The sequence below is a fragment of the Genypterus blacodes genome, unplaced genomic scaffold (assembly GCF_046128005.1).
Source record: "Genypterus blacodes isolate CSIRO-AG114 ecotype Tasmania unplaced genomic scaffold, CSIRO-AGI_Gbla_v1 ptg000024l_1, whole genome shotgun sequence".
Taxonomy (NCBI): domain Eukaryota; kingdom Metazoa; phylum Chordata; class Actinopteri; order Ophidiiformes; family Ophidiidae; genus Genypterus; species Genypterus blacodes.
The window spans coordinates 371996-387500 of record NW_027466837.1 but is presented as its reverse complement, the minus strand read 5'-3'; the positions used below and the strand labels follow the sequence as shown (position 1 = coordinate 387500).

General features: G+C 44.5%; 1 protein-coding gene across 1 annotated transcript in view; it reads right to left on the bottom strand.

Annotated features, from left to right (window-relative positions):
- The window catches only part of aff2 (AF4/FMR2 family, member 2), a 39841-nt gene extending 25645 nt beyond the window's left edge, over nt 1-14196 (bottom strand). Inside the window, exons 1-2 of the mRNA XM_076143402.1 lie at nt 14133-14196; nt 7762-7799 (exon numbers count right to left, since the gene is read on the bottom strand). Coding sequence (XP_075999517.1) covers nt 7762-7799; nt 14133-14186 — 92 coding nt within the window. The 5' untranslated portion in view covers nt 14187-14196. The remainder of the gene's footprint in view (nt 1-7761; nt 7800-14132) is intronic.
- Between the last annotated feature and the right edge of the window lie 1309 nt (nt 14197-15505).

Genomic DNA, 15505 nt, shown 5'->3' with positions numbered 1-15505 from the left:
TCCTCTCCCTTGGCAGTGGATGGACTCTCTCTCTCTCTCTCTCTCTCTCTCTCTCTCTCTCTCTCTCTCTCTCTCTCTCTCTCTCTCTCTCTCTCTCTCTATTCTGGTAATGTGTTTGTGTTTGGTAAGTGAAGGCGTCTTCCTCTCACTCTGGCACCACAAACACAACGTGTTGGAAGAAGAAGAAGATGAAAGCAGATAATGAGAACGTGTGTTGAAAGCTTTACATCTGGCTCGCTCGGCTCGTCTTTCCCCAGGAATCAGTCATCGTCAGAATTAATTTAATGCTGCTTCAGTGCCAAATTAAGATGCAACACCAGATGGTGCAGACTGACAGGCGGTCGTGTTGCTGGACATTTTAGATAAATTCTCATCTTTTATTGAAGTTGGAGTTAAGCATGCAACTTTTTAAAACCTAAAAAAAGAATTAGCTGTCATCCCCAGTGCCTCCCTGCAGTGTAAACTCTCTCTAGCGCCCCCTGTAGGTGGAATCTGACAACTTCAAACTCCCCTAAAATACCAGCGTTCACCACAAGGGGTGTCTCTGCCTTAATTGTCATTCATGTCGTGTTGTCAGGAGAGGACAGACGGGGACGGAGGGAGTCGTTCACCAACTGCAATCTACCAGACTGCTGCTTTAAACCATCATACGTGACTGAATACTTATGAATAGCATGAACAGAACGGACGCATCTGTAATGTGGCTCCATGACTCCGCTGATGTGGAATCAATTACAAGCTGCAACACGCCGCCGCCGCGGTCACTGACGAATCCGGTCCCTTTGTCTCCCAACTGTGCGATGAGTAACAAACATCATGTCACTGTTCATGTGCTGGGGACTGAGCTTCTTATTTCTTATTGTGATGCTAATCTGTACTGTCAGACAGGAGACATTGTCCACATTGTTCCCATTCTTGTCCTCATTTAGGTCCTCATAGTGATGTAGAATAAGACACAGTACAAAGATTTATAAAGGCTCATCAAATCTACATCTCCTCAATGTTTCCAATCAATATATTTATGTGCTACTATATATTTACATGAGTGTTTTGTTCACCCTGAGCCTTCACTCAATCCACGTTCTCGCCCCTGTGTGTGTGTTTGTGTGCCTGTGTGTTGCGTAAGTAACAGAGATAAGTCTTACAAAATAGCCTTTGTCAGATCTTCAGACTCCAGCGCAGGCTTTGGTGTCTGTCTGTTTATTTGTGCGATAAAATCAGGAGCACAACAGGGGAAATGAAGCCGCACAGGCCCGACAAAGTGATCTGTTGGTTTGATACGTCCAGTGGGCCTCGCAAGACCCACGGCGCCTGCATGCTTAAGAGCCGCAGCTAAGCTAAGGTAGCTTCAGCAGGCAGGCCCGCTCGTAAACCAGACAACAGTCACAGCCGCCCAGCGCCAAAGAGGTCAGGAGGAGAACCGGCTGGAACGACACCTGAGAACTGTAACCCTGTTCCATGTGGATCAGAGTGCAGCATCTGTCCTACACGTGTCCTCCAAGCGTTCAGACAGACGCCGCAGCAGCAGACGGGGACAGATGACAAGCTAGCATGTCAGGATGCTTCTAGGTATTTGTGAGTGGACCATAAGACGCTGCGTGTTCAGCCATGGCGTCTCATCTCTGTATTGATCGCATCAGCCTCCTCCTTGGCCCCGCCCCCACCTGCTGTGTTCTTAAGGGGTTTGGTTCTAGATGTCATTCTCCTTTTGTTGCTGCTCCTGGCCCAAGTTGAGATCGATATGAAACATTGTCTAATTGTTGGAAGGGACAACAATATAACAATATAACAATATATATGCTTGCAGACTTCAGGGGTTAAGTCACATAGCAGCAGATATCAAGTATGTCAAGTATTGCTATTGAGGAATATAGTGTCAGTATTTATACTCTAACGTTAGGAGCTTTAGTGTTTCTGAAACACTGTTTAGGTATCGATCGCCTGGCTCAGTGGCTCTATGTCCGTCCACACGGCCTCACACACACACACACACACACACACACACACACACACACACACACACACACACACACACACACACACACACACACACACACACAGAGTGGTAAATGTAAAGGAAGTGCAGCTTGATGTCATTAGGCCCTCAGAGTCCAGCTGTGATGTATGGCTCAGTCGGCCTTGTGTCACCGCAGATTAACCAGCAGCATTTGAACATAAGGAGGACAATCAACAGACAACAGACACTTTCACTTTATGTTCTTCTCCCAATCACTTGCGGTGGGAAAGTGAATTGATCAAACTCTAAAGACAATGGAGCGCGTGGCTGTGAGCCAGGCGGCTGTGGCTCAGCGCTGCCATTAGAGGAGCTGAGCCAGGGAGCAGAGGCACAACGCTGACAGCGGGCAGCTTCAGTCAAGCTCTCACTTGTAAACACAGGTCCATGAAATTAGCAGAGAGGTGAATGAAAACATGCGACATTATAATGGTATTACGTGAGTGTAAAGTGAAGATGAGGAGGCCATCTGGGCTCTCTTCATCTGTCATCTTATCATCTGCCTTCAGCTCGCTCAACTTGGCAGGGTTTCCCACTGCACAGCTGGCTTTACAATCTCACTCTCTGTCTCTCTCTCAATCACTCACACTCTCCCTCTGTGTGTGTGTGTGTGTGTGTGCACTCAAGCACGTGCACGTGTGTTGGCTTGCCTGTGTGTGTCCACACTTACATGTGTCTGTGTTTATGTAAGTCAGAGTGTGCGTTTACTTGTGTGTGTGTGTGTGTGTGTGTGCAGTGAGACTGTAGAGGAGATTTAGAAAGTCATGGTACTTTAATGAAGAATGTTTTAGTTTCTATTACACCAACAGCTTGTGTACATGTTATACTTTTAAGAAGAAGTAAAATATATGTGTAGTTTTCCAGTAACAGAAATACATGGACTGGACACACACACACACACACACACACACACACACACACACACACACACACACACACACACACACACACACACACACACACACACACACACACACACACACACACACACACACAGTTTGTTTTGGAGGGAGAGCTGGTACTCTTAAATCATCCCAGAGCCTGAATACCTCTGCAGCTCTCTGTGTTCTCTGTCAGATGAACATCCAGTGCTGCTTAAATCCCTCACATTTATCTGACAAACACATCGTACGTCTCTAATATACTGAGTCTGTAATGAATTATAAATGTAACGTCTGGAAAATATAACGTTTTCACCTTTTCACGGAGTGCAGCGGTTGAAACAGTGTGTGTGTGTGTGTGTGTGTGTGTGTGTGTGTGTGTGCCTGGGGCGATACCATGGGGAAGACTTTCATATGTTTCCATACCTCCACGTGGAGAGTAAGGAGCGACAGCGTTTGATGGCGGCGATCACATACGCTTACCGACGGCGAGACGTGATCGCTCTCATCTCTGCTGATTGGGATTGAACGTGAAGGGAAGTCAGCGGATTGATTAGAGTCAGTTGAGCTTATCAGGTAACCGATGATCAAGCAATAGAATGGGACAGAATGATGTCACAGAGGAGCAGAGGAGATGGATGGTGACTGTAGACTCACTTATGCTCTAATGTCCAAAGGAATACCCAGAATGCCTTGCTGTAGTTGATTCAGCAGTAGCAGATGGAGTTTTATATACAAACGGCACCTTTTATCAAATGCTGTGATGTTCTAAAGCATTTTTCTCTTTTTATTTTCTGCAGGACAAACTAGTTTATGCAATGATCTCAATCTGCAGATTTTTTTAAGACTTATAACATGATAAGATGATGTTTAAATGACAGTCTGAACTCAAACCGTACAGTTTGTTCTGCAGGGGTTCGCCTTGAGACTGAGCTTGGGTTTCTCCCTTTGCCCTTTGGTGCCATTTGAGACCAGAAGGCTTTGGTGAAAACATCTAAACTATGGGAGCAAACACCCCTGACTTCCAATCCTCTGCTGGCACAGTGAATGGAACCTCACAGTGGAGCCGCAGAGACCAGAGAAAGTATCGATGGAATTTGTTTTGACTGACCTATAATTGACTCTTAACTGAAAACAGATTTCTTCCTGCGCGCCAACAATGTTCTGTTGAGCTCCATATTGTTTTAAACAAAACCAACTGCTAGAATAAGCAATATCATCAGCATGGTTTTATTATGGATCAATTACATATGTCTCTGTTGAGCCATATTGGAGGAGAAAGGATTTAAGTCTATTGATTTCTAGCTTTTGGCAAATGAATAAAGCCGGCCTTCACTCAGCGGCTGCAGATAAACCCTCCCTACTAACGTGAACAAAAAGAATACACAATACTGCCTTCCCTTCCACTATTACTTAAGCCACTTAGCACCTCTGCTGCTGCTCATAAATGCCTCTAAATGATTAGACGCAGTCAGATTGGAGCGCTAAATGAATGTTGTTGATGAAAGATGCAGATTGTAAATAAAGACAGGAAAAGGCAGGACGGGAAGAAGAACAAAGACGCCAGAGCACAGATCAGAAACATAAAAATGATATGGGCTGTGTGTGTGCGCGTGTGGGTGTGTGTGTGCCTGTGTGTGTGTGTGTGGTAGTGGAATAATGATTGCTATGTGGGTGAGATTGCAAGGTTCTGAAAAATGCTTTCCATGGGGGATATAGCCGGTGGATCGCTCACAGCATCTCCAGTCCCAGCTTCCCCGTGGATGCATGCATGTCTGCGTATGTGTGTGTGTGTGTGGTGTTCAGTAGATTGCACTGCAGTGTGAATGGGCTCATTAGCGGTAGCAGAGTAACACATGGCCCGGGGCACACGCAGACACACGGCGCACTCACACTTTCACTGTCTGTCTCTCTCTCTCTCAAACACACACACACACACACACGCATGAATACTAATGCCCTCAGACTGTGAACACAACAAGCCTCATTTATAAAAGATTTTTAGATCCTTTTACACCAGTTAGTGCCTTACGATAAATTCCAGGCAAAGAATGAATTGATGAAAAATTGATCTTGGCGACAGAATCGTCTGTTTACACGACTTTCCTCCATTTTTCCGCCGACGTAACAAAAGATAACGTTAACATTTGTAATACTATGATCAAGGTTACAATGCCAGCAGTCACCAATAGAGCATAATGCCTCACAGTGAGTCACCTTGTGATAAATGGGGAGCAGTTGAAAGGCATGAAATGACAGAGACTCGCCAATACAATAAAAGAGAAGAACAAAGAGGCTCAAAGTCGTTCTTTATCTTTCTACATCGTCTGCTGCCTCTTAGTCTGAACTAAGAGCTCCAGGACTCATCGGGATTGTTTACATAAGATTCTGGTGTCACAAACGGGGAAGTAATGAATCTAAATTGAGGCGTAAAATCTAAACACATCACATCAACGGCGTGAAGATGTATGTTAAGAAGTAAAGCCGTCTCAATATTCAGACAACCTTTGCTGCTGAATCTCCCCAAGCTTAAATCAAGGCGACGGCTGACGTTCCTCCAGCTGCAGGACAAAGTCACAGCTTCTGCCTCACATTTCACTTTGAAATGAGATGAATTCTTCTTCCAGTGAGGCTGGAATTCACCCAGTCGATCCCCCGCTGACGACGAGATGTGGGGATTTATTTTCATTACGTCTTAATGAAGGTTGATCGCTGAAGGTTCTTACAAATTTACCACAGTGAGCTGATTTTCATTTAGGAGACTATTTTGAACACTTGGCAATGCAGGGATGTGCTTACTGCAGCACCACCAGACACACTGAGTGAAAAGGTTTTTATTTCTAGATGTATTTCTTATTGTCTCTTTAAAGCTCTGTGTGTAAAGTCTGATTGTGTTGGTGTGTGTTATCATGCCTGAGTGTGAAGCACAGGCTGGCCTTAGCTCAGTGTGTTACGTTATGACATCAACATGTAATGGAAGTAATGGACTCCTCGGTCTGGGCCGGGCCGGACCCACGGGTTTAGCTTATTGGAGGCAATTCCTCTTGGCTCGTAATGTAACAACATTACACAATAAAAATGTGGGAAAATAACAAAACGCACACTATGTCCCCTTTAAGAAACGGCTACGAGCTTTAAAACCAAACAAATCTACCAGCAGGACTAATATATAAATATATATAATATTATACTGTCTGAACATGCAGCATTTTACTCATACTATTATTATTATTTAGAATGTTTTACTATGCCGTGTTTATATTATATCACATTACATGACGAGCATTTGGCAGACGCTTTTATCCAAAGCGACTTCCATTACATTACCACCCTTCGCAGAGGGGGGAGCAATTGAGGGTGCCTTGCTCAGGGGCACCTCGGCAGGGACTCAAACTGGGACTCAAACCGGTAACCCTCCGGTTCCCAAGCGGAAGCTCTACCCACTGAGCTACTGCCTCCCTACATGAATATGTATATGTATACTGGACATACTGTATATATGTGAATGTGTGTGTGTGTGTGTGTGTGTAAATGTGTATGTATGTGTGTGAATGTGTGTGTGTGCATGTGTGCATGTATGTATGTGTGTGCATGTATGTGTGTGTGCATGTCTGGCATGAATGGAGGTGTTAACACTGTAAGTTCACAGTTGCCAAAGCTTTTTATTTCAACAATACAAGCACCTTAATATGCATCCATATGTTTACCATATGGTCTCTGTCTGTAGATGGATGAGACGCGTCAAAGCTCACACTGAAACCTGCGTCAGACTGTGTGTGTCGACTTCATTCTTGCGTTCAGTCATAGATGTCTCACAGTGACTTCATATATTTATGTATGATTATATGTACACAGGGTTTATGGCTCAGCTTTAATAATCCAGGGTGAGGAAGCACGCAGACGCTCGGGAGGATTACGGCTACAAACAGTGACTATAGACGACATCTGCTGTGTAATGTAAATGTCACAGGTTTGAGTGTGTGAGTGCAGATATGGAGTCGGCACCTGCTAGCACAGATGTTTTAATAAATTAGACACGCGACACGTTCATGCTCAGAAAGCAACAAAGATTAGAAGTCTGAGAAAACAACTTTGATTACATTTAACAACTCGCCACAGTGAGGTGAAGCTGTTCCTCTTCCTAATAAGTGTGAAGTTGGAGTCACTTCACCTGTCATATTTTCACACAAACTTGAAGAAAATCTAGAGTAAACATTTGCAGCATGTTGCACGACTAAACAGCTTCATTCCCTCCGTTACAAATTCATCTACTCTCAATATTTACATGCTAAATTTCCAAACCCAAGCCAGCTTTGGCACATAAAAGCCAGACTCCTACATGAAAACTCCAATGTATAAATCTGCGTGGTGGCACTCGACAGGTTAATTAAAAACGAGCTGGGACTTCGGGAGGTTAAACAGCGTCTCTGTTAAATAACCTCAACCATTTTACCTTTTCAAACGGAGGTGTTAGAGTCTCTAAATTGCGTCGGCTGTGTGTATTTATCTGCTAAAGTAATAACCTTGGACAAACGGCGTGAAGTTTATTTCCCAGGCGTCGACGTTTAACCCTGAACTCAGCGCCGCTTTCATCAACGACCAGAGAAAAGCCAGCAAATGAGCCCACATCAACCATGACACGGGTAAATCACCATCAATCCAGACACACACACACACATCACACACACACACATCACGTTTCATTGAGCGGTAAAGCAAAGTAGCAAGTGTTCATGTTATGGATTTATGTTAAATATATACATCCTGGTTCAACCACAATAGACGTGTGGCACTAATGAACCAAAGCACATTATAGAGTCTGTGTGTGTGTGTGTGTGTGTGTGTGTGTGTGTGTGTGTTAGTTACCTGAGGGCCGGTCCTCTGGCTTTGGGCTTGTCAGACACCTGTCAATACAAACACACACACATTGTATACATTATTAATGCGGTTCAGTTTAACCTACACACACACACGTTTACTGCTGCTCGGTTGCATTTCAACTCGTCTGTGTAGAGATACATCATTAACCCTTCACTACCCCGTCAGTCTGTAGGTTGAAAATTAAGCGTGACACACACGGTGAACGTCAATGTGTGTGTGTGTGTCTGTCCTTCATGACACACAGCTGCCTCAGACAGCTGCAGTGTGATCAATAACTCAGTGATAAGCAGTGAGGATGATTACACACAGTTATGTATCATACACGTTAGAATCAATTATTTCAGTCAATTCTGGATCACATCTATTGATACACTCTTACCTGAGGGGTTAGATTAGATTACATGAGATTAGATCATTTGGAATTAGATTACATGTTCTTGTTTTATTTAACATATTACATTAGATTCAAACGCATTATTTTAAATGAGATAAGATTCAATTATATTTATATGTGCTTTATTTGAGATTATATTGCATCCGATCCGATCCGATTAGATTAGATTAGATTAGATTAGATTAGATTAGATTAGATTAGATTAGATTAGATGAGGCTGAGTACACAGATAATAAAGCACATTAGTCATACAAACACAGTCAATTGCCGTTTTCCAAAATTTGTAAACGTTGCCCCTGAAATTGTGTCGTGTTAAAAATATTCTAAAAATAATCATTAATGTTTATTTTTCTTCTACACCAGAATTCTTTATTTGTTGTGGCATTTAAAGAGTTGATGAGACAAAACCTTTAAACGCTATTGTAAATCAAAATTGGCCCCCCATGAGAAGGAATCAAGGATGGAGACAGCAGGGGGCCGTTCTGTCCTCCCCTCTGTGTCTCCCCCCTGTGCCCCCTCCCCCCTCATGCTCTCCCCTGGTTTCATCTCCCCCCTGATCTCCATCTGGGGTTCAGCCCTTCACTCCTATTCACACTTCCCCTCCTTCCAGTGCAGGAGCAGCCTGATGAAGTGACTCACTGAAGCCTTTCCTCCATCCTTCCCCTCTCACCCACTTCCCCTCACTCTGTCACTTCAATCACAATCATTATTCATAAAAACCTTTCTTTTACATTAATTACAAAAACAAAACAAACAATAAACACAAACCCTGCAAACGTCAGACATTAATTCATCTTCAACCACTGAAACTCCACAATTAGAAGGAATCACTTAAACAGAAAGGGACCTGGTTTGTTGATTCTCTCTCTCTCTCTCTCTCTCTCTCTCTCTCTCTCTCTTCCTCCTTACTCTCTCTCTCCCTCTCTCTCTCTCTTTGGGGGCGAGGTGATTAACTGGAGCAGTGAAGTTTCTGATAGATCGATGCACAGCTCCAGGCTACAACAACAAACCTCCTCAGATCTTTGGCTTTGGGAGCCTTGCAGAGATGATCTACTGTATCTGTGAATATATTTAGCCCGGCTGATGGGTTTACTGGGATTTAAGATGCTTGACAGAACAAACAAACCAGTATTTATTCAGCACAACACAGCTGTAACGCCGAGCGCTATACACAACAACACACAGCCAGATAATTCACTTATTGGAGCTTTGGAGACGTAATGTTCTCACTGTGAGTTTATATGCAAAGTCTCCATATGCTCGTCTCACTTTTTTCCACAAGACTTCACAATAATGTACAGCAGGCTTAGTGCTGCTGCAGTAACACGGCCCGATACACCAAAGTGTGTTGTTCCTCCTCTGTACATTGTCACTTTGTCTCAGACGCTTTATAAAGTAGTTTAACATGAAGAACAGCAGTGAATGGAAGCTTTCACTCCTGTTAAAAAGGTTCAAATCCCATATTTGAGTACAGAGAAGTGCAACACATCTTTGCTATTTATCAGTGTTGGAGTGTGCAGTTTTATATTGGTATTATAAAGCTGTACGACTACAAATGCAGACAGAAACACATCAGCGATTCATCATTCTTCTGTGAGCAAAATTGTAAGATTTCCTACTGACTTTTTCCCACGCAGCCTAAACTTTCCATCAAAAAGCCGCCGTTTAGGATCCACAACCAAAGATTACATCACATTTCTGCTCTGTGTATCTGTAGGAGCGATATGCTGGTGATGGTTGAAGATTTCCTAGCTTTCAGGACTTGAAGTTGGAGCATTTGAGAGCTACTTGCTTCCCTCAGCAGGTCTGTAGATCCATGCTCTAACTCTACCTCAGCACTAAGACAGAAGTTGTGGACGTCACAGTCAAAGTATCGTCTGGACTCACAAATTAAACTGTGTTGTGTTGCTATGCTGGCTTATGTTGGTTAACGCGTTTAAAAATGAGTTATCTTTGGGTGCTTTGTCCTCATGACACCCTGCGTCTCCTCCACCTCCACTGAGCTGCTTCAGGTTACTATAGAATGGTGATTCATGAAGAAATGCAGACGTTTCAGGTTGACATGTCAAGGGAAAAGGTTTAGTGAGCCAGCGGTGAGCATATCTGTATCTGACTGAAGCCATAACTCCATGCAGAGGAGCATCTGGAGGGGGTTTGTTCGCGTACGTTCTCTGCTCCTCTCCAGCTGATTGTGTCATCAAACCGCAGCGGCCGTTGCAAAGCGCTCGGACGAGGGCCAAGAGTTACAGATCTGGATCCAAAAACAGCACAATAACGCCGTTAAATCTTTCCTACACATCACATTTCAAGGCAAACATTGTAAAAGTCTGGCTTTGCTTGTCGGGGCTTTGGCAGAGCAGCAGATTCCACTGGCCTCTGGCTTCCACGGTAACAGCGCTCATCTACAGCGTAACAGATATATTTAGTATTTGCCTTTCCCACGTGTTGGGCGAGATAACGGAGACGTCTTTATTTACTCACCTGCCCTGCGCTCGCACAGGCGTATTCACTCTCACTCAGTAATCTTTTGAACTTGGGATCAGCGGTGTTTTCCACACCTCGCTGGATCCTTGCCGCCTGTTATCTGCCGGCTGTGTTGCTCTGAGCTTTAGACGGAAGCAAACAAACATACATGCTCGCCTCAAACGCCCCGGACGTGACCGCGGCTCTTTACCTCAGCCAGGATCAGCTGCTCAGTAGAGATACAACATCACGGGAGCTAAGTGTGTATGTAGGCGAGTCAGAATATCACAGAATAAAAGATCTCTCCACTCAGATTTGAGCTTTTCTAGTTGGTCTTGACCTTTGACCTCTGACCTGCTGACCTGTCCTCGTCCTCTACGAACACACACACGCCACTATTTTAGTTTTCCTTTATAGAACATTTCTGCTCTGCATAATTAAACCGGTGAAACTATGATTTGAGGTCAGTCCTAGATAAATATATGGTTTGAATCCCTAGTGGCGCGCCGCCATTAGTCTGCTAAAACGCCGCTTTGCTCGTTCTTTTCCTCCTAAACCTTTTAAAGACCAATAAGCAGGTGTAGATGTTACCTGCCTCACCTGATAAGAGATCAGTCAATTAGTCACAAATGAGATTGCTTAGTAAATTGCTTTTTAATGTTCTGTTAAATGTTTTTTGTCTGATGGCTATGGTTACTTGTTAATTTGCAGAGGTCAAACTGTGACCTCTGAAGGTTGTATCTCATCTATGTGTTAGCTTAGTGGAGCAATGTGTTTAGGAAAGGAAAGGCAGAGGAGCGTGTGTTCATCTAACCGACCTTAAAGCTTCAATGTCCCTAATGTGAAGATTTTGTAACATTTCAGATAAATGCTGTTAGGTTAAACGTCTACATGTAATGAATGGAAGTTATTCAGTTTCTACAATTCTTCTGCCATTGACGTTAGAGGAAGTCAACCCCACACAGACGTGTCATGAAAATGCTGTCCAAAAAAATCCTCCTCAGCTGACACGACGTCATCATCTGAGGTCTACATGGATCCTGGCTGGAGTTCTTCTCCTGTTTGTTCAGAGCAGAGCCTCAGCTGCTCCCACTCAGGTGAGCAGAGTGGGAGCTGCTGGCACAAACCCCCCCGGCTCCTCAGGAACATGGAAGCTGCAGACACTCACAGTTAAATGTGTCGATGTGCAAAAACGGGACACTTAAACACTACTGACGGGTCGGGCTCAGAACTTATCAATCAGAATGTGTACTTTGTCTTAGACTTTGGCATAATTGATCAGTTTCCATTGTTTTATTGTTCTTAAGTGAAGGATTTGAGCACTTCAGCCACGTGATCATCCATATGTGAATGTTGTCACGGTGACCACGTGTGAGTCCGTGTGCTTTGTGCTTGTACGGTGCGTTCATGGACGCCGGTCAGGAAAGCTGTCTAAATTTTTTCCAGTGTGCCGAAGAGAAACAGGCTGCAACTGTACTTTTATATAAAGACTGTGTGCTTTTAAGCTTGACTTTGCTTTGACCGAGGTGATCTGTCATCACAATCTTACAGGGGGGGAGGGAGGGAGAGAGAGAAAGAGAGAAAGAGAGAAAGAGAGAAAGAGAGAGAGAGAGAAAGAGATCCAGTAATTGGGTTGTCGTTTCTCTCTCCGTTTCCAAAGTCATTAGAAACATCTCTCTCTCTGTCTTTCTCTTTCTCTCTCTCTCACACACACACTTTTCTCTCCCCCCTCTCTCTCCATCTTTTCCACGCCCCCCCCCCACCCCACTCCCCCCCTTGCCTCTGCTCTTTCTTTCAATTCCCTACCTCCGCCCTGTCTCTTTCCTCTGTGCCAAAAACATATTCATCATACTCCTCTGCTGCCCTCACAGCACTGTGCTACAGCATACTAATGACAGTGTGTGTGTCTGTGTGCGTGTGTGCCTGTGTCTGTGTGGGTCTTTGTCTTTGTCTTTGTGTGTGTCTCTGTGTGTCCGTGTGTGTGTGTGTGCCTGTGTGTGTGATACTGTCAGCATATGTACATATTTATGTGTTTGTTTGTGAAAGTTCTTGTGAGTACAAGTCTGCATGAGTAAATTGTATGTGCTTCTGTGCACATGTGTGTGTGTGTGTGTGTGTGTGTGTGTATGATACATAATACATACTGGATTATAAGTGTGTGTGGAGTTTTACTTGAGGCTATGAAAGCTTGATAATACACCATGTGCTCATTTACTATAAGCCTGTTAGCAGCATGCAGAGAAAAATGCCATTGAATTCATCTCTCGTTCGCCCTCTCTCTCTCTCCCTCTCTCTCGTTATCAGTCCGTCTCATCTGTCTTTGTTTTCCTCTTGTGCGTTTACTCCCTCACTCTCTGTCTTCACTTGTTTTGTCCTTTCTTTCTCTCTCGCTCTCTCCCTCCCTCTCTCTCTCTCTCTCTTGCTCTCTCTGTCTCCTCTCTCTCTTTCTCTCTCTCTCTCTCTCTCTCTCTGTCTCTTTGTTTACTTGAAGCTTTTCTCTTACTCTCTCTCTCCGCCTCACACTGGTCGTACGAGCAGAGAAGAGAGACGCCGACGCCAAGATCCAAACACAGAGAGAAATTGTGCGATGGAGTCTTAGGGAGGATAAAGTGGAGACATAAGAGGCGAAGAAAAATGAAGCATTTCTCTGAGAGATTTAAAGTCGTGGAGAGCGACAGAAGAATAAGAGCGGTTACATCCTAAAGCAAAGAGGACTCCATGTTTAACCCCTGTGATTACGGAACCACTGGTTAACATTCTGAACGCACAACTAGCTCATTATCAGATCTACTTTCACCATAATTATAATAACCACAACCACTATAAATGACCCGCCATCATTTATAATTATCAGCTCCGGCATCATCATCATCATATAATCAGAAAGCAGCCTGTTAAAAGTGTTAAAAGCAGATGAGAGGAATTGGTATCTTTTCATTAACAGAAAATATCTAATGGACTCTTTGATGAGTGCAGATATCTGAGGGCAGGAGAGGGGAGGGGAGGGGGAGTGAAGGGGGGCAAGACCAAGACCGAGCCCCCCCCCCCCCCGCTCGCTCTCCGCTTTGAACTCAACGCCGCCATCATTAGTCTACAATGATGGTGATTAAAGGAGAGAGGAGCACCGCCGCAATTTTCTTAAACGGGAAGAAAACGGGAAAAAGAGAAAGAAGAATCGCCCCGGCAACCATGCCACTATCAAGCCAAGGTAACCCAGCGGGACGGCACCAACCCACCCAAGCAACAGGAAGACGTGAGGGAGACTGGATGGAGCCTTGAGGTGCAAGATGGTGGACCAACTGTTGATAGTAAATACACGAATACTCTAAAGGACCTGCAGTGGATTTGGTTCTACAGTTCAGCTCCCTTTGCTCCCCCAAACCCAGAACGGCTCTGATTGGCTGCCTCCAAATCCCAGCTGACCTGATCTCCAGTCACATTTCTGTCGATATTACAAAAAGAACTCGACAGCACCACCGGGCCGACTGAGGGATCTCACCTGTTGCTCTGAATCTTCCTCGTCGCTGCTGATCTTCAGGTCATCCTCCAGCATTCTGCACAGAGACAAAGACACACACACACACACACACGTGTTAGTGAGTCCTTGACCTCCCTCACTTGGTGATTACGCAGCGAGAGCAGCTCTGGCTCCTGCAGGCACTGGACGGAACATTTCATCGCCACAAATTCTGCCAGATGTTCAGCTTTTGGGAGATTGGAGAGGAAAAGCTGATTGTTATTTCACCTGGAAACTTTCTGTCTCAAAGTCCTGACTGACGGCCAAGAATTCCCTGGAAATACTAAAGAAGGAGAGGGAGAGGGAGAGGGAGCGCTCGGAGTGGATCTGAGCGTCCATCAGGACAGACGCCTCCATTTGGTTGCTCTATTATTCAAATTTTAGATTTTGCAAAGTCTTCATCGCAAAATCAGAAACCTCCTTTGTTTATTTGTTTTTTTAAAAGCTACATTCCCAGCAAACTCAATCAAATATGACCTGGAACGCTGAAAAAACTTCCAAATTTCATAAATACGATGGATCTCTGTTTTTGAAAATCTCTCCTCCAGTCAAAGTCGTGTCTCCGGCTCCTGACCGCACCGTTTCCTCTTTGTTTATGCACTGTGCATTGGCAAGTTCATGTGTTTTATTGCTTTATATAAACCCTCCACACAAACTACTGTTATTTTAAGCTGGCACTGCTATTGTTATGACAGCAGAATCCCCTAAAGGGATTTTTACTGCCTCACGATCCACTCTTGTCAGTGCTTGCGCTGCTAAAAAACATTCCCCGGTGTTGTGGTGTTTTCAGACGGGACCGCGCCAGTCGTGAATAACTGAAGCACAATACGAGAAGATTTGCAGATAAGGGTACAGAGCGGCACGCGGCGATGATAGATATGTTTGAGTGAATGAATAATGGATCCATATTGAATTTCATAAGAAGGGACAGATGGAGAGAGGGAGATAGCGAGAAAGATGGAGATGATAATGACGGGGAAGAGACGGAGAGTGAGTGATGGAGAGGAGGGAGCAGACAGAGGGGATGGAGAGGAAAGGAGGGAAGAGGAGGAGTGAAACCAGAGAGGGGAAGATGTGCCGGAGTGTCTGTGAGGACGGAGGCACTCAGATATGAATGAATTATGGACTAATGCATCCGTGACGTGCAGAGGACGTCGGCTCAGGCACACTTCTAGACGCTGCAGATGCTCTTAATTGCTTTAAAAAGTGGAATCTTTCCCTTTCTAAACATGAAGTCGAGCGTCATTACTTGTGGAAGTTTGAGAGGAGCCTAATTCGATCTGAAGCCAAAGCAAAGCGACACTCGCCGCAACACTAATCGCTCAACACGCAGCTGAAGGGAATTTAGACTCCAA